Source organism: Macrosteles quadrilineatus, unplaced genomic scaffold, assembly GCF_028750875.1.
Source record: "Macrosteles quadrilineatus isolate MER2022 unplaced genomic scaffold, UCM_ALF_1.0 Scaffold_1__1_contigs__length_201487025, whole genome shotgun sequence".
Lineage (NCBI taxonomy): Eukaryota > Metazoa > Arthropoda > Insecta > Hemiptera > Cicadellidae > Macrosteles > Macrosteles quadrilineatus.
This window is the reverse complement of record NW_026542594.1, coordinates 192,022,768-192,045,848: the sequence shown is the minus strand read 5'-3', so window position 1 is coordinate 192,045,848 and position 23,081 is coordinate 192,022,768. Positions and strand designations below refer to the sequence as shown.

Genomic DNA, 23,081 nt, shown 5'->3' with positions numbered 1-23,081 from the left:
TTTTTCTTTTTATTGCATAACCGAAGTAAGCGAGAGAGAATCAAGTTGTATAACATAACAAATTTCACCTTGAATCCACAGTTGATTGTTTTTGTTTACAATAACTGACATTATGGTTGATAAGGCATCACACCTAGTAAACAGAAATGCAAGATGATACCTCACAATTGTTTTGTCTCCTTTCTTATAAATTAGTCTTTACTGGTTGTTGTTATCTGTATTTTGATTTTTTAAAATATATATACAACTTTAAGTGACTTTTCAACTTGTTAAATTTAATTTTAAATCTATTAATCTATGTAAATCAGATCAATAAATATCTTGAAAGAGTTTAAAAAATCAACTAGTTTTGTAAATTTAAATGTATTTTTGATAACTGTTTTAGCTACGGATAGAACAAGTTTTACACAAACCTAAGTGTCTTAACACTTTAACATAGATTAAATGTACCAGGTGTCTAAAACTATGTATTCTAGGATACTTTTTTGTTTATAAAATAAATACATTTGAAGTATTTGGTTAGTTTCTCATTGACAAATAACCGTGGCAAGATTAAATAATTATTATTTAATCATGCAAACGGAAAGTAAATTAAGTATAAACAGAAATATTCAAAATAGCGCAAAATAACAACTATAGTTTTAAAGCATTGTTGGATTAAGTTCCTAGAAAAGAAAAACTTTTACTTAAGAAGAAAATTAACTAAGATCAAATACAAATTGATCCATCAAAAAGCTAATGACTTTTCTCAAAATTAAAAAGTGACCTTTTGACTCTCAAAGAGCATTTTCTTGACGCAAAATACTCACTTGCATTACATGGTCTCAAATTGTGTCAAACTCAGTAGAATTTTCTCTTCTGAAAAGTTCATATTTTAATGTAAATAATAATTTAGCCATTCAAATTACAATTGCAGGGAATGGTTTGTGGACTCAACTGGAGGCTTCAAGACGATGGGGACTCTGATTCGACCCCGACGGTTGTGCGAAACTCTCAAAGTGATAGCGCAAGAGGGAGGAGACGCATTACACGATGGTACTCTCACCAAGACGTTCGTTGAAGACGTACAAAGTATGGGAGGCATTATCACCGAAAAGGACATGCGGAACTACAAGTAAGTGGAGAAGTGAAAAAAAAACCCCGGTTAATATTGTGCAGTTTGATTATAAATCAGCTGATCATATCTATAAAAGTTTGTGAAACTAACCCAACCTCCTGCTGTAGTTGTTCTAAGCTTGTCTCTTAGGTTACTGAAGTCAGATTTTTATTTAGAATGGTTGTGCAAATATTGGCAAGTGAAGAGTCCGCAAAGTTATTCATATGACCTAATGTATGAGTCTTTTCCTTGTAGGGTGAAATTATGATTGGAATCTATAACGTGCATTCTATAAGTGGCTCATTCAATCTTACATTAAAACCGTGATCAACATAAATCGATGAGGCAAGGCCGTTTTGGATAACTTTTTGGTTAGTCGATAGTTCAAATTTTACGGCTAGTACGGTTAAAAAAATATCTACACCAGTAATTTTGGACGTTATTTTAATTATTGTCATCGAAAATCTATTACTAAATGGGTAAAATTTACTTCTTAATACAATCGGCTATTGTTTTTTGAACTTTATTTTTATCAAGGTGTGAGATCTGTGCTGTTATCTGCTCCGTTATATTCTGTTGGCCAAGCCGGGACAATGTTGGTCACAGCGGACTGTTGGTTTAACGTCTAGGAGTATTTTTTTCATTTGTAAAAAAACTGGCAATTGATAGTCCTCAATATGAAATTCATTCTTCCTCAATGTTAACCTACTTTTTCACAAACACAGTAGCACTAATCATTTTACCCATGCAGACCAGTATGGAGAGAGCCGATCACTGTGAAGTTACATGGGGACACACTCTACACCTCGCCTCCGCCTGGTGCCGGCGCCCTACTCGCCTTCATCCTCAACATCCTCGACGGATACAACATGACCACAGACAGCATGAGTACACTCGGCAACATGACAACGACCGTTCACAGGATGGTAGAAGCATTTAAGTACGCTTACGCCAGGCGCACGGAACTTGGCGATCCGGACTTTGTTGATATCAAAGATGTAAGTGTGATTTTATACTGGGTAATGATGGCAATATCCGTTTCTTTGCTATAATAGTGAAAGAATACTATTGTTTTTTTCACCTATTACTTCCTCATCCGTTCCTCTTCCAGTATGTACCAGCCATTCGTTCTAATGCAGTTATTTTTCCTCACTGTTATTCTGGTGATTAGTAGTTCCTCTGACAGACTGTTACTATTATTTTGAGATGTTCATGTTGATGCTCATCATAAACAGTTCAGACGCTGTTACACAAATAATATGGGTTTCTCAGTAATCTATTGCCAAAATTATAGGTGAAACTTGAGTAACATTGAAATAATACTCCACCTATCATTTTGTGAAAAAAATATTTTTGACTCCTACTGGACCATTCCTTTACAAAAGAAAACCGGTTCAGAAAGTAAATTTATAGATATAGCACTTGTGTGTAAAGCTTTGCTGTATTACCTGTAACTAAAAATGAAAATCGGTTCCCGGACTTTTTATGTACCCTATATATTTTTTATTTTTATAACCTTGCACATCCTAGAATATTCAAACAAAAAAATAATCTTGGTCTATTTTTCCTAGCTGTTGGCCAACCTGATGTCAGATGACTACGCTAACAGTGTACGATCACTGATAAGGGATGATCGTACGTTTGAGGAGGCCGCCCACTATGGCGCAGTGTTCTACAACCCTGACGACCACGGCACGGCACACATCAGCATCATTGCGCCGGACGGAGACGCCGTGGCGGTCACCAGCACTGTTAATCTCTAGTGAGTGGAAGTTCAATTTTTTATGTCCCACCTTTACAATCTAGGACAGTAGGCTCTTGCCTGAAACCGATTTCACATGACTTTCAGGTAGAACGTAGAAAGTCGAGGCAATATCACTTTAAAAAATTCAACGGTGATTGGCAGGATTTGTACCTGGAACCTTGGGAACTGAAGCAGTCTGCTCTACCACTAGACCAGCTCGCTCACCAGATGTGCGTTTGTGTCATAAAAATTGTTCCACTTTTAAAAATAAATAACTTGTTGAACGTAGCTCAATTGTAAGATCTTGCTGAAATTTATCCTGAAACCAATCTCTTGACAGTTTTGGCGGAGGAGTGACGTCAGAGAGGACGGGAATCATACTGAACAGTGGCATGGATGACTTCTCTTTACCCGGAGTGGTCAATTACTATGGAGTTTACCCGTCTCCCACCAACTTTATAGAACCAGGCAAGCGGTCAATGAGCTCCGTCAGCCCCACGATCATAGTGGACAGTAGCGGAGACGTGAGGATGGTCGTCGGGGCCAGCGGGGGTACCAAGATCACCACCTCAGTGTCGTGGGTAAGTGGCGGAGTTGGAATTTGACACCTTTTTTTGTGAGAAAATTCTCACATTCATTATTTTTTTTATATCTCTGTCTGCAGCATTTTTTAAGCGGACGATCCAAACCCTAGTCTTGTGCCTTGTAGATTTTGAAACGTTTATCTGTCATCAGGTATGCATTGGACATTTTCAATAATTAAATCTAATCATAAATCTGTCTATAAAACTAAATTTTATGCCATAAAGGGTAGACAGTGTGCAAATTTTAAAAGTTGGAAAAAAATTAGGTTACAATTTTTAGTCCTTTAAAGTGTTCAACAAATTCATCTTTTTCCAATTTCAACATCTTTCTGATAGCTTTTTTTGGCTTCTTAAAATCATACCTAAAGAAGTTTTGTTCGCAGAACCATAGATGCATACACCCAATGATATGTGTGAATGGATGAATGAAATAGTATATTTCATTACTAGGACCGAAAGTGGCATTTTCCGTCGCGCGCTCAAGTTTTTGTGTGAGGCGAAGCCGAACACAGGGAACATCAATTTCACGTGCGAGGCGAAGCCGAGGACGGGAATAACGGAGCAAGTGCCGGATAATAACTTTCGGTACGAGTTATGAACGATACTTTTCATCACGACGCAAAAATACACAAACACAGAATAGCAGACCTCAGTAATATTACAACTATTTCATTTCTCAATTAATTTGATTGAGCATCAAAATAAAATAAAATAAAATTTTCTAAAAGGAAACCGACGTATATTCCTCAATACATTTTGTTTAAATACCTATCAAAATAAAAGAATAAAACAACTTTGAACAATACAAACAGCTGATTCAAATCATTAAATTAAACCATAACAAAACACTAGCGCGCGTAGTGAATAAATAGAGAACTAATTGAGAGCGAGGGAAAGTAAATTTAGAGCGAGGGAAAATCAGCTGATCGATTTTCCCTCGCCCTAAATTAGAGCTTGGGAAACGACTACTTTCATTGATGTCAGCTGTTATCGAAAGTAGTTACTTTCGTTACGGAGTGATGAAAAATAAATTACCCTTTAAGTTTCAAGATCACAAAGGCCTGACATTTTTGAAAGAGCAAGTATCTCTGAATTGATTTTAGAAAGTACTCCTTTTATGTGATCATCCCAACTCAGGGTTACATCAATCTTCAATCCAAGAAAATTTTTAGTATTTTTTATATTAATTATAGGTAGTATTTTAAGATTTTAATTTGCAATATCTTGTAATATGTGCCAATTGTGTCCATAATAAGTCTATTATAATGTTGTATCGATCAGCGAGCGATAATCCTCCTAATTAATTGGTTTTCCTCTTATTTATGTAATAGGCATCAGTTTGTTGAAATGAAATATCTAGATTATGGTATAATTATTGTAATTATTTAAGAAGCTATGTCTGTGAAGCTCAGGTGATTAAGTATGGAGTACCTCAGGGATCCATCCTGGGTCCATTACTTTTTTTGTGTTACCTGGATGGTCTGCCTAAGAGTACCAGCTTCAGTTCGATGTCACTATATGCAGATGATGCTAATTTAATTGTTAAAGGAAATTCCATTTCTGATATTGAGCTCTCAGCCAATTTGGACTTAATGAGTATTCAAAATTTTTTAAATCAAAATAACCTTCTATTAAATACAAGCAAATCAATGATAGTAAGTTTCTCCACAAAACAAAATAAAATAGCTCTGGATCCAAAAATCAAAGTTGGCAATAACATAATAAATAAAGCAAATCAGACAAAATTTTTAGGACTTTTCATTGATCGACATCTATCTTGGAATGATCATGTTGATAATGTAGTGAAAAAGATGTCTTCAGGAATATATGCACTGTGGCAAATGTCAAAAATATCTGACCTTACAGTGCTAAAAACAATATATTATTCTTTAATACACTCTCATCTGGCATACGGAATTTGTATATATGGAGCTACCTCAATATATAATTTGGACAAAATTCTGATAAAACAAAAAAAAGCAATACGAATAATGTTAGGTTTAAATAGCACAGAGAGTGTCGAAAACTTATTTAAAGATCTTAAAATTTTGACAGTTTACAGTCTTTATGTCTTAGAAACAATAAAGTATGTCAAAGAACATGAAAGTGATATATTTTTTGAATCCAAGCATCATTATAATACCCGAAATAAAATTATTTTTGATAAACATAATCTGCATTTTTATAAAAACAAAACTAAATATATGGGCACCAAATTTTTTACTCAGTTGCCAAATTTAATTAGAAATGAGCAAAATTACAATAAATTTAAAAAATTGCTGAAAGAATATCTTGTTAATAAAGCTCTCTATTCTTTTTCGGAGTTTCCTTAAGTGAGGGCTCCACTACTGGTTGCCTGGGTTTTATATATAGTTTTAAATATATTGTATTTTAGCTATATAGCATGAAAGTATGGGATTTTTAGTTATATGTGACTCTATTCTGATGCTGCAATGTATTCATACGAATAAAGTTTATTTTGACTTTGACTTTGACTTTGATCCTTGAAAAATCCGATTATTCGGATCGTTGACTATACGGATGGGGTCCAGTCCCAACATTTTGAGACACATTTTGAGTTCTACTGGACATATTTTATGTCTTGAGTTGGGATCACTAAAAGCAACTTACTCCAGCCTATAGAATGATAAAATGCTAATTTGTTTTTCAGGTCATAATGCAATATTTATGGTTGGGAAAGTCAGTCAAAGAAGCAGTGGATGCAAGCAGAGTCCATCATCAGCTGTATCCAATGCAGATTAGCTATGAATATGGAGTCATTGCTGTAAGTAACCTTGTTTTACTTAAGTAAAAAAGGTTTTCCTATACTTTTATACTTAAACCATATCCTATATACTCTATAACAAGCGTGTGTACAGACAAACTTTTATTTTCTTCCGAGGATTTTTTATTTTTTTGTTGAATATGGGGTCTTTGGCCGCGGGAAATTGATTGGAGTTGGTCACAATGCTGTGAAAAAATCCGGTTTTTATCCCACAGCCCTTGAAAGTGCCCATGTTATTGGCAACACCTTTTTGTAGCAGCAGTTAACAAAACAGCTGTTACAGGTTATTTAATTGTCATAATTTGATTTGACGTGAAACCAAAAATACTGCATTTGTTAGTTTGGACTTAACATTTTAAAATATAGTTGTAATTAGTTTTGTACATGTTAGCTGTAGGCTATTCTTCAAACCTAGAAATTCACCATGTATAAATGCGGATAAGAGATATTATTGAATAAGCATTTTGCAGCCACATTGCAAACGGACAATATTAGAAATTTGTAAATCCCGTGCTATCCTTGCTACACTTAATGCTGAAACTGGAAAGATAAAACAACAAAATTATCCAAATGCTACTGGGCAATGAGAAGGTTTGCAAAATTTTTGATTCAATAATTAATTAATTTAATAAATGTTTTATTGAATCCGAGCAAAACTCGGTCTTCCGGCACTGTTACCTAAAAAGGAGCTGCCAATACAGTAGCGGCACTGATTACAAGAAGTAAAAGAGCAGATTCGTGCGCTCTTTCACGTTGTAACACTTGTTTTTACTTTCCCGCACAAATTTTTACTTTGCGACACAAGTTTTCAATTTGCTTAAGTTATTGTTTTTACTTTGTGACACAAGATTTTGCTTTATCTACATATTTAGTGGTGTGACACTAGTTTTACTTTAATTCACTCAATTTACTTTTCCGCAATAGTTTCTATTTTGCTGCAATTGTTTTTACTTTCCCACACTTGAACAGGCGATATTGTATGAACAAGAAAGTAAGTTGCTGTCAATGCTTAGTTTACCAAATAAAAATGTTAACAGGTTTAATCAGTTTTCTTTTTGATCTGTAAGTAACAAGAGATAAAACACCTAAATCCGTACGTGTGCCTATTCTTATGTAATGTGTGACTCGGGCATAAAGTTTCTTTACTGCAGTAGATAAACAGAGTTTATTAATGAAATAATTTGCATTTTTCAGCCATTAATCAAGGGCCTACAAAAACTTGGTCACAAAACAATCCGATACAGGGACAGAGGCTCGATTGTTTGTGCTCTCGCCAAACAAGGCGAGCACATTTACGCCAACGCAGATTATCGTAAAGGCGGTGAAGTTTACGGAATAGACTGAAGAGGAGAAGACAAAAGTCCGAGTTAATTTACAAAAGCTCCTAGCAGGTTCTAGGAAGTCTGAGAACATTAACACTAGAAATTCTTAAATACTCAAATTTAGAGATAATTTCAGGTGATGTTCTTCACTATTAGTGTTTTAAAAACTGACAACTGACAAATTCATACAAAATTTGTTTTCTAAATAAGATTAATTAATTAAGTAAAACTAAAGTACTTTCCTAGTAGGAAAAAATTACCAGTTAGCAATTTTAAAATGTTTGAATCTGGCCCCAAATTTTTAAAATTATATTTTTATTTTCCTTAATAATAGTATCATCTTTCGTTTTCTCTAGTGTATGTTTCCTTATTCTTTAAATTTTAAACAAAACTCTTACTTTATTTTAGAGCTGTAAATTCTAGTTTTTAAGCAAATAAATAAATCATAAATTTGCTGTTTTGCAATAAAATAGTGATTTTTATAACTCAGTTTTGAAAATAAATTTTGCAGCACCTGGCTATTTTAAAAGTTGAAAAAACAACTCAGTGAGAGAAAATCTTTTATTGATTTTAAACTCATTTAGTTTAACAGCAGTATTAGTACTTTTAAGTGAACCTATGTGATTTTCCTAAAATTAGTGAAACTATTTTAAAAGTTGACATATCAGGAGTGTTTATGACATTGTTTTATAATAAAACTTTCATTAGTATATTTTACCTCGAATGTTTGCTTTCTTTAAATTTAATATTTTATTCAATCATAAGCTGGTAACTTATTTTTATTTTAATAATTTTAATTCAACACTCATTTTGCTCTCTTTTTAATCAAGTTATTGTACACAATTCGCAAAGCTTTCAAATGTGACTGTGATCTTAATAATACAGTAAAGTTTGCTCTATACACAAATTTTAAAGAGCCTCGATATAAATTTGATTGTATTAGTGCCTCTTGTTATAGTACTTAATGAATTGCTATTTTGATGCATTTAATATTGTTAATAAGTTTTATATGCCAAAGTCTACTGCTATCGGTTCAAATTGTTTTGTAAAATAGGTTGTTTCCATTAAAGAATTGTGATTTTACAAAATGTTTGAAAATTATTTTTACATCCTCTGTTGAAACTCAAAGGAGGGAAACATTACTTTATCCAATTCCTAGCTTCTTCAGAATCATTACTACAGTAGACTCCCTCTTATCCGGACTACATTCGGCGGAAATTACATCTCTTTAACCGGACTAGTTTGGCAGGAAGTGGGCGGTACTGAAGTTTGAGACCAGTGATCAGGTGTCTAAATACAATGCTCTCCTAAATCTCACTCAAATACGCATTTAAACGGTCTGTTTTAACGAGTTTTTGAGGACGCCGGTTTAACCAGAAAAACCGTTATCCGGACTGGCCAAGGTTTCGAGGAGTTTGGATAAGAGGGAGTCTACTGTATTCAAAACTTGAATTTTTTCTTGGGAGATTTGGAATTTTATCCTGAAGTAAATTAAAGCAGCTAGACTCAGCTAAATCACTTTCTAATGTGGGTAAAACGTAAAACATAACAAAATCTATACATAAAGCACCATTCACACGGGGCGAGTTTACAAGCACACACACACACGCCAGCGAGTGTGTTGGTATTCGTTCATACGATGCTTTTTCTACTCGCTCAGTAGCTGGCTTCTGACCATAACCACTGGGTGTGTTTTAATTGTGAAATCTTGCTGGTTGTGTTGTTGTTTGCTTACATTTAAAATGAAATGGTCTGTGGGAAATGTATCAGTGTTCCTAAACGAGTAGGTACCAAAAGCACCCAGCCTTGTGGAACATCAAAGAAAAAAAAAATGCAAATAAACCGTTGAGTGTTTTGAACAGCTGATTGGAGAAAAAAAAGAACATTGATGAAAAACAGCTGAAATCCAAAAAAAGTATTTTTTTATGCAACATAGTCCGTACGTCTTCCGTAACTGTCTCACCCACACTTTCCTCCTTTTCCGTTTCTCATCATGTCATATAATCCATTCATTTTAATTACTTTTGCTACTTACACTTAATAACTACTACTTCCCCTTGAACCTACTCTCCGACATCTTCGGATAACATGCGCACAAGCAACTGTGTTCACACTGGATTACTTACACGCTAGATCGCTCAAAAGCTAGCTAGTAGGTGTGTAAAGTAGCCGCTGTGTAAACTTTTTCCAGCGCCTTTTTAAAAGCAGCTTTTGAGTGAGTACGTCGTTCACGCTGAGCTATTTTTAGAGCTGCGTGTAAAAAAGCTGGCATGTAGCTTTTAAATTTACCTTGTGTGAATGGGGCTTATGAACTATTTATCTGTTGATCCAACAGAAACACTAGCTATTTCAGTTGTGTCGCAATACATCTACAGAGCAAGTTCTCAAACCCAATTCTTTTTAGCCCAAACAACAGTTGAACAGCTTGACCCGAAGATTGATTGCTACAATACATCCAAAATGTCAGCAAGTATTTTTACAGAAATTCCCAAAGACTTAGTATTCAAAAGTGTACCATATGACCAAGGTCTACCTTTGTAATAGGCTTTAAGCGATATAGACTTGCTCACTGCAACTCTATACTTTTCATTATTTTGAATCACTTTGATTTATATCTACCGTGTGTTATTGTAATCTTTTTCCAATTGATTCGTCACAGAAGATGCATAAGGGTAGAGAATATTGTGGAATTCCACATGAAATAACTGTTAGATCTAAAGAAATCAGCTACCTAATAAATCCATATACAGGTACGAGTTAGAGTAGGCCATGTTGTCAAAGTGGTATAATCAAAATATTAGAATGGTTATGTTAGTCTATGTGCATAAATCAGCAAATTCCTATTGTTGCTGGTTATATAGTTAAAAGTATTGTACACAACTCATTCGGCAAGATTTTTACGGTAAGAAATCCTGCACTTGGAAATCCTCCCACGTCAACTGTTGCTTGTCCTTTAAACACCTACACTTCCCAGCCTTGTAGCTTAATATACTAAAACAATAACAATACACTAAGTTGACTTCTGTATCCAAAACCAATAAGATAAAAGCATACAAAAGCTAATACATTTTACCAAAACACCTTGTATTCTGGGAATCTAAATCTAATCACATTGGGAGTTTTTACTTTTCTTTTCTTGCTTATCTTTGTTTTCGTAATCACATTGCGAGTTTTTACTTTCCTCTTCTTGCTTTTCTTTGTTTTCGTCAATCAAGTTGTTCAAGCAACAAAAGTCCTCTTTCTCTTTTTCCTCTGATTGTGAAACCTCTACGCCTTTAAGATCGTTCAGTTTCCCACAAACTTCCTTGAGACCGAACGAATCCTTCAGTTCAAACTTAAACTTCTCATGGCACTGTTGTTTGAAACGGTGTTCATCTTCTAAGTGAATGAGTATCTGTTTGCCTTGGCATTCTTTTGTCCCAAGTCCTCCGCAAGGAATCGTGCTAGGAGTTTTGTATTCTAACTTTTCTTCTGCTAGTTTTTCCTTACATTGTGGGAGTAAATAATCGTAATATTCCCACTCCCAAATCTTTGGTTTGCGCACTCTTTCTATATGACGATTTGTTAACTCTTCCGTTTGTTTTTTCCCCCAGAACTTGAGCCATCCTTTTTTCTCGTACTTGTGGCATTCCTGACAGGGCGATTCCCTCACTGACCACTGCCATTTTATGTCTTCGTCTCCGTGTTTATCTACAAAACATCTTCTCAACACCTGTTGAAACTCAATTATTAAACTATCTTTAGTTAAGATGTTATAGCTTGCAGTTAAATGCAACTGTTCCAACTACAGTATAAATTTGATATATTCTGTTTTTTTTTTTTAGGAAAATCAAGAAGTAGCAGATAAAAAAAAAATTAGAGATAGGGTTCCACTAGCTTAATTAAGAATATTTAAGTCCAGGGACTGTTAAACACACCATACTATGGGCCATTTATATTGTAGGTGATATCATAGACAAATAGAATGAATATAGACCGGCAGCAGTGCTGCGGTTAGCATATGTTCCGGCGCCCACCGCTAGGAGTGTCGTGTAGCAGCGTCTGCTGGTAGCATACGGCTCTTGCCTGCAGCGGTGTGCGCTGTAACTACACAGCACTCCTAGTGGTGGGCGCCGGAAGCTTCCTTTGACAGTCTATATTCATTCTATTTGTCTGTGGTGATATTTAGCCGCACTAACAAAAATACACCTAAAAAGACCTGAAAACATATAACTGAAATTTCGTTCTAATATATGACTTATTCAGAGACTAGATTGACGAGAATCTAATAGCTAAACTGTTATCCCTTTTACCCAAAATCCTACTTTATCATTTATTGGCCTACACTATAATTTTTTTAGTCAATAACTTATGATAAAGTGTTTCAACAATGAACACCATCAGGTTTCATCAGTCTGAATAAGGAACAATTCATAGTTTAGTGAAATTTAGAACCAAGACACATTATATACTTTTAATTTAGAGATCGGAAAGGTTTGCTTCCACTAAACATCAACGTTTACGTTGCAATGTACACAACCATTTGTGGCCTAGATAAATTAGAATGAGCTAAAGCAGTTTTTTCTTGAGTCCTTTGAATTATCTGGGAGTTATTCAATGGGAATTTCTTATGGTATTCTAGGTTCTTTTTTAATTTATGTAATATCAATTATTTTGGTTCTAGACACCCGCCCAAAAGCGCACAAGGCGCTTCTTAGGCAACAATGAATATTTTAAGAAAATTGTCGACCAAAAATTATGATTTTAAATATTGAATAACCATCTATGTATTTATAATTTGGACAAAAAGAGTTATTCTTTAGCAATCATTTTATTTTTTGTGTTACAATGCGATTTTACTGATTTTAGTGTTTTTTTTTTGTTTTTTTTTGTAAGAGAACAGTCCAAACCCTGATCTTGTTCAAACATAGTGTTGAACTTTTGTCAAGTATCATCATTAATGATTTGTTGCCTTGCGGAAAATATATCTACCATATTTAGTGAATACATACCTGAAAATTTTGTCTAGACAAACTTCTTAACAATTTTGAGCAATTACCTAAAGGGTTCATTTTTGTTTGAAATTAATTTTTGTTTACCATAGAAACAGTAAAATTCCAATGAACAAAGATATTTCAAGCAAAGCATGGCTAGTAATTCATCTACAAGTAAACGGATACGTAAAATATTTTTTGAACTCTTTCAAAAAATCATGGAACCTAACCAAAAATGATAACAAATAGAAATAATTTGTATCTGACATGTGTGGCAATTTGGTAGTCGAGGCTAGAAATCCTCTCCTTGAGCTTTGCTTTAAGTTCAAAAATGTAGTTAGTGTAGTAGAGAATAAGAGGCAGAAGGTAGAGAGAGATGGAGAGCAGTTGTTGGTGTGGCCAAATGCCGCATTGGGCATAAATGGAGTGAGTGAGTGTGTTAGTGTAGTGGACCCTTAGGTCTGGTCTGGCATTAGAGTAGATCGCACTATCCCCAGATTGTCGTAAGAGGCGACTTAAAGGAGGAAAAAAAGAATGTAGTTGTGTGAGCCAGGCACAGATTGCGCTAGTGTCTAAAACTCTATTTTGTACCTTATTTTTCGTTACTGACATAGTTGCTGGGTCACAACAGTTGCTATAGTTCATAATAAGTCATTCCATCAGCTTGGTAAAAACCATCATGTAATCGGCAGAAATCAGTAATTTAGATCAGCGCAATCTGTAGGTGGCTCACATCAACTAAGACAAATTTTATTGAAAACCTGGCTACAACTTTATCATGGGGATGGAATGTCTAGTTGTTGTATTATATGTTGACGGAAAGCGGCTGGCTGAAGGGTCGACCCTACTCACACACACGCAGGCCTCACACACACAGACCCAAGGGATTAGGACGGACCATTGACCTGCCACGTGAGTCATCGCTGGCTCACGGAAATTTAACTAAATTTTTTTAAATTTTACCTTTGTTATAAAATCTGGTAATGCTTTTGACTTCAGCTCAAAATGCTTAGTAAAATGATACCAAACAATATATATTTTGCTTACAAAGTCTAAAAGTTACGGGTATTTTGACATATTTTTATTAGCTAGCTTCTTGTCATAATCATTTCGTGTTTGGACTCATTGTTCATGGTATTAAACAACAAATTTATTAACACTAAGCATTTTACTGTATATCTAACTTCTAATGAATTGCGATTTTGAGGTATCATACAACAGATGTTATACTTCTACGTAGTGAATAGGGGATCGGGGCTTTCAGGCAATTAGGACGGTGGTGAGTGTGCGTGCGTGAGTCGGGTCCCTCGCAGGTAGGGTAGAGCTCCAGCCGCTTTCCCATAAAAATCAGACTATAATAGGCAAAGGTACAGCTTAAAAACTGGGTTTTTGCACATCCCAGGCTGCCAGACAGTACAGGCCTAGCAAAAATCTCCTTGATTGTAGTAATGCCGTATCGCAACCGCATAGGGCCCTGCTGCGGTCTTGGGGGCGATTGGCCTTAGCCTTCGGTAGAAAATAGAAGGAAAGTCCTAATGGCATAGTTAAAAAGGGCTAGCTCGAAGTAATGTGCTCTTACACACTAGTTCCAGGCTAGTGTTCTTGGAGATGGAGGAGTTTTCTTAGTCGGGGGACATTGAGCCTGCGGAAGTCCCGTAGTACTGAGAGGACATTTGAGTCTCTCAGTGTGCGTAAATGCGTTTTAACCTCCTCTCAAAAATAATAAAAATATCTGATCACTGCCCGATAAGTCCGAGATATATAACAGGCTTTGGCTCAAGGACAGGTTATGTCATGCACCTGTATTATTCTAAGAACAGTTGCTATTGTATTGTTTTAATCAGGAATATAGAATAACAGTGAAAGGAATGAAATGTTTAATATTACTTGAATATAATCCTAAACATTTAGGCCTACATATAATCAATATATGTAACTATTTATCCTCTATGGTATAAAAGTGAAATCACATAATATCACAGTATTTATAACTGACATACATCGTCATACTATAAAAACTACCTTTTTATTCAGTAACTGTGATGTGTTATAAATGAAAAGTGTTAATATTTTAATTTTTTATTAATTTTATTATATTTTTCCATGTAACACTTGAAGCTATTTTGTCGGTCTATTAAAAAATTATAAGAAGTTTACTGTAAACCGGATCTATGATGGAAATCTCAATAAATATAAAATTAATCTTAAATGAGGATGTAACGGTGCAATCTGCCTACGGTCATTGATTTATTAGTCGAAACTAGATGGTACAAATTATAACACTAAAACTTGTTTCAACACAAAACTTATTGGCTATAAACATATTTTTTTGTTATCAATAAATGCAAAAAATAATACAAACTTATCTATTCAACGAGAATAGTTTGAAAAACTCATATTGTGAACTGAAACCAACTTATTCAAACTTATTTATTGAAACAGCAACTATATTGTGTGAATCTTGTACAGTAAATAAAATAACTTGTTAACATGAATAATTAATTAACAGAAATTAACACTAACTAAGAGATAGTCATTCTCAAGGTTGCCTGCCATCTTTGGTTTGGGGAAATCGGGACGGGATTAACATAGACAACACGGGAAAAAGGTACCGAAGTTGGAACTGTCCCGACAGATTTGGGACGGGTGGCAACCCTGGTCATCAAACTATAATAAATATTTGATTTTTTGAAAATCACTAAACTACAATAGTAACAGTAACGAACAATGACATGATTTTGCACGTCTAAATAGGTAAAGTCTAACAGTCTTGCAATGTACAGAAATACTAACATAAAATATCAACTCGCAAGAATTGTACGCAACAGAAAATTGACTGTGGAAATCAAAGTGATTGGAAAGTGGGAGCAAAGAAATTACTCCTAGTTTCAAGCCATAATATCTCGCTTCAGGAATTCTTCCACGATCAAATGATCTTTGGGATACTTTTCCCGAGTTTCTTTGTTCATGGAATAGTAATCGTCGCAGAATTCCTCGAAATACCTTCCGATTTGGTAATGGTCGACCCATTTACGATGGGGATCGGTCTCTACTTGCAGATTTTCTGTAAAAAGACACAAACAGAATCACATTTTTGCATAAAAACACTAGTTTTAAGACTATTTATATAACTAGGCATTCCATCTCCATGTTTAAGATTTGTCAGTTTTTTAATCAATTTGGACACAGTTGAATTATAAGTCACAACATAGTTTATGAATTTAAATAATCTAAGTAACCATAAATTAAGAGAAAACAGAATTTTAAGACTGTATCACATTTTTGTGACTGGCTCATTTATCTATCCATCTTCTCTTTTTACAACAAATTCAAATTGTCTACAGATGGTCCTTATAGAACACCTAAAAGTCGACAATGCTATTGATAATCAATCTTAAAATCAGACACAAGATAAAGATGACTAGAAGAATTAATAAATCGCACAGTAAACAAGTTATTATCACCTTTATTTTTGTAACCTTAACCAGACAAATAAAAAAGTTTTGTGTTTAGGTTTTGAGGTTCGGGATTAAATTTTTCAAGTTTTGATTTCGGTTTTGAGGTGGATTTGACCATCACTACTACTGACCTTCTGCGGTGTACCGGAAGCTACCATCGTAGACCAAGACGTGATAGAATGGTTGCGTTTCTTTCCTCTCTAATCCAGCAACATGCATTTGTCTCATCCACTCCTGACTTTCCTTACAGACACTGTCCCAACCAAAGATCACACAGGTGTAGTAGTATCTATTGAGAAAAATGACAGATTAATTTACTATGACAAGTTTAGATTTTTTTCCACTTGGCTTAATATGTTAGGGAAGAAGAAATGTACACACAGCCAACTTACCTTAGAAAAGAGTTAAATACCTTTTATGACGCATGATCATGCCTACTGCAAACCGCACAGACAATCCATCTTCTACCGTTCTTCGATTGTAAGTCACTTCCTGGAAAAATACAATTTTGCAGGATTACCAAAACAAAAATTAAGGGTGTGCGAGGCTAAAATTTTCATTATGGCCGAGCCCGTAGACGAGGTTTTTTATATCATGAATTTTAATGCCAACATGTTTTTATACCTCTACAATGTCTAAAGTAAGTTAATGTTAACAATTTATCTAAACTTACCTAATTATTTCAACAAGTTTAAACTACCATAAGTTTAAAGCATGTCGTATATGGTTGACAGTAAAATGCAGTAGGGACTTGAGCATCTAATAATTAATTTGTTGTGATTTGTCCTTTACGATGCTTTTACATCATCCTCCCCCACGATTGCGGCAAAACCCTGAACATCTACTGCAGTCCTGTGGACATTATAACACTATAATTGTCTTCTTCGACCCCCGTAAAATTTTGTACATCTCCCTCATTTGAGTAGACATCATCATCATCATTGTTTCACACCATCATGGACACGTTACCATATTGAGCACTGACGTCAGCAAAATACTGAATATCTCCAGTGGCAACGGAAACAACATCATTGTCACCCGTGAACCCGGAAAAATTCTGGACATCTACAGTCGAGTTGATGTTTCATCGACTACTGCAAACTCAGAAAAATTCCGGAAACATCATTATTGTCTCCCGAAATCAAGGCAAAGTCCTGGACCCTTCCCACATTCTCTATCATTCCAAGGACAAATGTTGAATTAAAGAGATTAAATAGTATTTGACTAAAATAAGCCATGATTATTAAATAACTATCGAGGACAAATCCAATTGAACCATCAAAAACCTAGCCTTTTACTTTTCTCTTGATCGAACCGACAATCTTCAAAGTACTTGTCTGCAACTCTCTCGTATACATTCCACACTTCATATATTCACTCTCTTGAAGTTTTTTTATGTATAAAATGTGCATAGCTACTTAACTACAGGTATAAGTGTTATCACAAGATCTGCAAGGTTTTTATTTACGATGGTGTAAAAAAGCTCACCCTTTCCTTTGCTTTGGCACTGTTTTGCTCATGACAAACTATAAAATTATATTCACTCAGCAGTCTGTCAAAGTGGGACACCTGCCCCAAGTCTCTGAGATCGAGCTGAAAACATAAAAAATGAGAAATTAATTAATTTATGAATGAAAAAAAAGTTATTTACATGGCAAACACATTAATCAGACACTGTTAAGGCAGCATTTAGTCCCATTATCAAAGCAATAATGCTGCAACCCATTAGCCCTTGCCTGAAGTTAAGTGTAAAACCGATCCGGGCTGGAGCCTTATGTCCTAGAATGTGAAAGTGAACATTAAAAAAAGGCGCCTTTAGAACAGATAATCAAGATTCTACCATACAAACAACAAACTTGCCATATACTAGTTAATAATGTTAATACTGTTCAATGAAATGGCGACCATACATAGTAGGTATTTTAAGCCAAGTATGAATGGAGATGAGTGTGGAATGAGTGGCGTGATCTTGTAGTCTTGTTAGTGACTAAGGCCGACATTCCTTAGACACAGCTGTTAATTAATAGCCCAAACAGCTAATGGCAACTAAGAGACCTACAGTTTATAGTGGAATCTGAACCACAATTTTCCTTGGTATATACGAATTGGTCTAATTATCAGGATAGTACTGCGGATAGTCATAGTACTCACTCGTGCAGACGTTAATCCACACGAGGGAGTATCGCATCCACAGTACATGCCTATAAATATCCACAATTCGTGACCTCCTAGTAGCTGGATTACAGGACGACGCCACCCGTCCCAGTCAAAACTTCTAGGTGTCACTTGAGAAAGTACAGAGGAGAAAAACCGATCTGTTCAACATTTCGGGAGTAACGTCAACAATTACTCACATTTGTCAGATTGCGCAATGAATGCACAACTTCTAACACATCCATGTTTCTGTCCATGTAGAACCGGCCGAGATGCATTATACAGCTGATATTGTCTGGACTGATGACGTGTCTTAGCTCTAATGCACTGCGTAGCCCTAACATTCGGCTGTCCATCACCGTCCTCTGACGTCCGGCGACTTCCAGGTTGGTGGCCATCCGTTCCATCACCTACAAAACACAAATACTGTAACAGGAGGGGTAAATATTCTGATGAGAAAGTGTTAGGCAAATTTGTTCGAGCAGGATGGAAATGTTTAAACAATAACTTGTTGTGCTGACCTACAGGAGGATGTGGTTTAAGTAGGCCAGTGCACTTGATCAACGAGCCTAAGGCATTGGGTCCAGGTAAAACAATCTTAAGGGTTTTTAAAATTTGGGATTTAGAGTCTTTTTCCAAATTGGGGTCACTGAGTTAAAACGTTCGCTTCAATGTGGCCACCGGTGGCGCACAAATAAAATTTCAGTCAAAAGTAAATTCGACTACAATTACCATAGACTAAAAAAAAACAAAAGTATGTATATAGGAATAATCTTACTAATTGAGCGGAGCGAAGCAAGCTCTTTGGGATCGACTTCAATGCAAAATTTCTAACGCATTACCTCAATAACGGCTGAACATATTTTAGCCAAACTTACCAAGGTTGTTTTGTAAAATGTTCGGAAGGTTTAGACAAAACCAATTTCAATTTTTGATAATGCCTATATAATTTAAAAGAAACTCAAAAGTTTTAAAATCATATGTTAAAATTAAGCCACAACCTAAACACAGTACAAAAGAAAAAAATTCGGATGATGACCGCTGATCAAGTAATACAGAGAAAGTCTTAAGTTTACATTTAAGTTGCAATTTGGAAACACCACTGATCGAATAGGTACAGTATTTAACAGATTTGATTAACATAGCTAAATAAGGTTATAACAAATAACAAATTGAGAATCAAAACAACTACATGATTCTGCAGTTTTAAATAACTAGGTATTTTCAAATCAATATTTTTATCTAAATAGGCTATTATGAACATTCTTTTTAATTATTTACAATGAAATATTTTTGATGAAATCATTGTGTTGGCAACACACTTGCTGTATTGATTGTTGTGTTGGCAACGACTTGAGTTATATCATTGCCCAAGAATGATAAAGTATTTTTTGCGTTTTCGTTTTACAAGAAAATACCTAATTCGCACAAGAGTGTGATATTAAGGAAAATTTCAGAATGCATTTTCAAAAACTCCGAAATTTGTGGAAAATTAAGACAAGCAATAAATGCCCGAAACGCACGAACAACTACTTCTGGAAATGTTTTGAGATAGTTGAATGTAGAACACTTGCTTGATAACAATTAATGCTTTTCATAATTAGGTTAAATGTACAAAATTTAATCAAACAAACCTCATAAGGTATAGTGACAACTATTTGTATAATTCTCTCAAAGCAAGCAAATCATTAAAAAGTAAAATCTACTAACCGTATGGATCCATGAAGGATTTTTTGCGTGTTGGTGACGAAATGATAACAAAATATAAGCTGAAAATTAGAAAAAAAATGCAAGAAATTCCAATCACATGTTTCATTTACAGCGTGGGGTGAAAATAGAGAAGTTTGCACAACACATACTTTTGGTTGAGTTTTCGAGGATAATTTTATCCAGTCCTATGCCAAATTTCAAAATCAGAACAAAATTATTTGAATTATGGTGTTTACGGACACATTATATACGTATAAATCTGAACAAAGAGTGTTATTACAGTAGAGTCCCGCAAACTTGGCGTAATGTGGACTGGAAGGGTGCCGAGTTTGTGAAATGCCGGGTTATCGGGAACTAGAGTTAAAAATAAGAGCAATACAGTTTTTAAGCTTTTTAACCATCTTTTTCAATTAGATTTATATTACAAGTCAGTATTAAGTCATCAGCTATAGTACAACAAATCCTTAGTACGAGTTGCAAATGATTGTACTTGAGCTGGCTTGTGTCCATGTTTATTTTCAACAAAACCATCACATTTATTTATTTTCAATAACCTTCCTCCTTCCTTAAAGACCGAACAGGATTTAAATAGATTTCAGAAAAAACTAAAGAATTTTTTGCTGGATAATGCCTTCTGCAGCGTTCGTGAATTTCTTTGCCCTAGAACTGGTGGGGTAAATATAGTAGCATAGTTGACAGTTTTAATTTATACAAGAGAGTTTTTTTGTTATGTAAATATTGTATTTTATTTTGTTTTGTTGACGTAGCTAATGCATTTTATGTTAATTTTGCTGAATAAACGACTTATGACTTATGACTTAACTCGGACTCAAAAAATCACAAATTTTCTGAGCCAGGTGATGGCCGAGTTATCCAGACTGCCGGGTTATCCAGTGCCGAGTTTGCGGGACTCTACTGTACCTCTTTTTTTTCCGGACGCTAGGCAAGAGATGTTTTTGTTGGATTGTTTTTCACATTACTTCAGGCTAGACCTAGGGGTTGCGGCATTATCACTTAGATAAAATCCATTGGTGACTTGGCGGGGATCAAACCCGGGACCTCAGGGACTGAAGTCCCGCGCTCTAACCACTACGCCAGCTCGCTCCCTGAGTGTTATTACCTCTGGGGAACACAAAAACGTAAAACAGTTGCGGGTCTAGATCATCCATGAGATCTATGATAAAAACTTATTCCTTAGATGGGAAATTCGACTGCAAATACTAAAAGTTATGTTAAGTTTCCTCACCTCCACAGCGGTGGCTGGCCCATAATTGGAGATGTCACCCATGGGACAGCGCCCGAGATTCATGAACCGAGGACAGCTATTTCTGCCGAGGAAGACTCCCCCGTTATATATGTCCAAATAGAATGTCTGGGCTTGGGAATCCCCTCTGAAACAACCAACAGCTTCCATTACTGTCTCTCCTGTATGGAAAAGTATCGTTTGTCAAAACCAAATGTTTTCTCTGACGACCATAATACCGTTTGTGATGGTATTTCCAGCATTCGCTGGCAATGTTAACTATTCTTGTTATGATTTGAGTATTTTCATACCTGAGGAAGAAATTAGATTCCAGATCCTTAAATGTGAAAACTTCTTTATTTTTACTAATCAATACCAATGGAAAATGTCACAATAATTGCTCAAATAATATCAACCATCGCCAAAAATTACTTTGAAATTGGTAAAAAAAAAATTAAAAATTTTTTAGACGTCCTGGCAAATTGTCTTTTGATTGCAATCAATGACTCAGTGACCAGTGGACATGCTGCAATATTGGGCGCACAGCTAACAATAATAAATGTAACAATAATAAATCGTAATTTGTCATTCGGATACATTAAAAATCATTGACAAAGTCGACATAAAAGTCAAAATACATGTTGAGATCCAGTCAAATTGTCAAATTACTAAAAATTCCGATATATCTAAACATTAATCAAAATCACTTTAAAACTTAAATAAAAAAATGTATAAAAAAAACACAAACTATCTGAATGTGTATCTGTGCTAATACTTTTTTAAATTTTAAAAGTAATATGTAAACAAATTTAATTTGTAAAAAAATGAGTTTGTAATTTGTGTAGATAAACAAATTAAGAAATTCACTAGTTAATCACCCGTGCTGCGCCACGGTAATATTGTCAGCAATCAGAGACATAATAATTAACAAATACTGTTTATCTTTGTATTTTATTGTATTTATTATATTTATTGTATTTTATTAGGGGCTGCTTAGTTTTTAACATAAAATAGAACTGATAATTGGCCTGTATAAACAATTTTAAGTTAATCAAACCGATATATTAGTTTATTTGAAAAATAAATAGTATACAAACTGTGCAATAATGATAACCTAATAATCTATGTATGTTTACCACTCATTAGCAATTATCTGTACAACTTGCAAGCGGATTTCCCTATGATTGTTCTGGTAGCTATAGAGAATAAATTATATTGATCAAAACAATTAGTTTCCGTCCCCTAATATGGGTTTTATTTCACATTCCATACTCAAACTTAAACTCAATTACAACTTTCCTTCATATCACTTCGCAGGAAAACTCAAACATTTCAAAAACGCAAAAAAATTTTCAAAAATACAAAATAACATAAAAGTAATGTTCAAATACATTTATAAATAATACATTGTGGTATAAAAAGTTAACAATACACTTTTCCTTGATCTAAATCGTGTGTTTATAAACAGGAACTCCTAGTAATTACATACTGAAAGTGAGGTTATAAAAATAATAACAAATGTCTGACAAACATTAAAGATGAATAATTTATAAACTGTGTATTATATTATTCAATAAGAATTTTATTGACTCGACCTTTGAAGGGCTGTAGGTCGTAGCTCCTAGAAAAAACGTAAATTCTAAGGAAGTTCGGCAAATCTACACACTATCCCCTTTAATTTGAGACATAAATCCTGTAGATCGGTCCAGTAATGACTGAGAAAATAGACTTAAAACTGTGTATTAAATATATAGATTAAGTACAAAATTTTAACAAAGGCTATCAGGCTATAAGAAAGGTTGTCTAATAGCCAATTTTAAAACAAGAACTTAGAGATTAGCTGTGAGCTGCGGGTAAGCATCAATATTGTGCTTTTAAGGTTGTAGGCTATTCTTCAATAGATGACATAACCTAGGTAGGCTCTTACCAGTCTACCGGTAGACAATGTGATTCTAACAAGGCATTATATTTAATTTGAGTATTGTGATTACTCGAGGATTTTTTAGATATAA

The 23,081-nt window shown here is 34.6% G+C and overlaps 3 protein-coding genes across 6 annotated transcripts in view; 1 reads left to right on the top strand and 2 right to left on the bottom strand.

The window, feature by feature from the left end:
* The window catches only part of LOC128992821 (scoloptoxin SSD14-like), a 36,033-nt gene extending 27,424 nt beyond the window's left edge, over positions 1–8,609 (top strand). For all 3 annotated transcript variants that reach the window (XM_054416565.1, XM_054416577.1, XM_054416571.1), the window contains exons 5-10: positions 917–1,114; positions 1,848–2,094; positions 2,668–2,858; positions 3,181–3,421; positions 6,096–6,209; positions 7,404–8,609. In XM_054416565.1, the coding sequence (XP_054272540.1) occupies positions 917–1,114; positions 1,848–2,094; positions 2,668–2,858; positions 3,181–3,421; positions 6,096–6,209; positions 7,404–7,553 (1,141 nt within the window). In that variant the 3' untranslated portion in view covers positions 7,554–8,609. The remainder of the gene's footprint in view (positions 1–916; positions 1,115–1,847; positions 2,095–2,667; positions 2,859–3,180; positions 3,422–6,095; positions 6,210–7,403) is intronic.
* A 2,002-nt stretch (positions 8,610–10,611) lies between these two features.
* Positions 10,612–12,602, bottom strand: LOC128983585 (uncharacterized). Its single transcript, XM_054402919.1, has 2 exons — positions 12,523–12,602; positions 10,612–11,243 (listed from the first exon to the last, which is right to left on the bottom strand). The coding sequence occupies exons 1-2, from the start codon at positions 12,580–12,582 to the stop codon at positions 10,635–10,637; spliced, it is 669 nt and encodes a 222-aa protein (XP_054258894.1). The 5' UTR covers positions 12,583–12,602; the 3' UTR covers positions 10,612–10,634.
* Positions 12,603–14,394: 1,792 nt separating this feature from the next.
* LOC128992809 (F-box only protein 21-like) overlaps positions 14,395–23,081 on the bottom strand; it is a 31,503-nt gene continuing 22,816 nt past the window's right edge. The window contains exons 6-11 of one of the 2 annotated variants that reach the window (XM_054416552.1): positions 21,073–21,217; positions 18,317–18,526; positions 17,451–17,555; positions 16,375–16,454; positions 16,094–16,251; positions 14,395–15,568 (exon numbers count right to left, since the gene is read on the bottom strand). In XM_054416552.1, coding sequence (XP_054272527.1) covers positions 15,393–15,568; positions 16,094–16,251; positions 16,375–16,454; positions 17,451–17,555; positions 18,317–18,526; positions 21,073–21,217 — 874 coding nt within the window. In that variant the 3' untranslated portion in view covers positions 14,395–15,392. The remainder of the gene's footprint in view (positions 15,569–16,093; positions 16,252–16,374; positions 16,455–17,450; positions 17,556–18,316; positions 18,527–21,072; positions 21,218–23,081) is intronic. The other variant, XM_054416558.1, reaches the window with a different exon arrangement.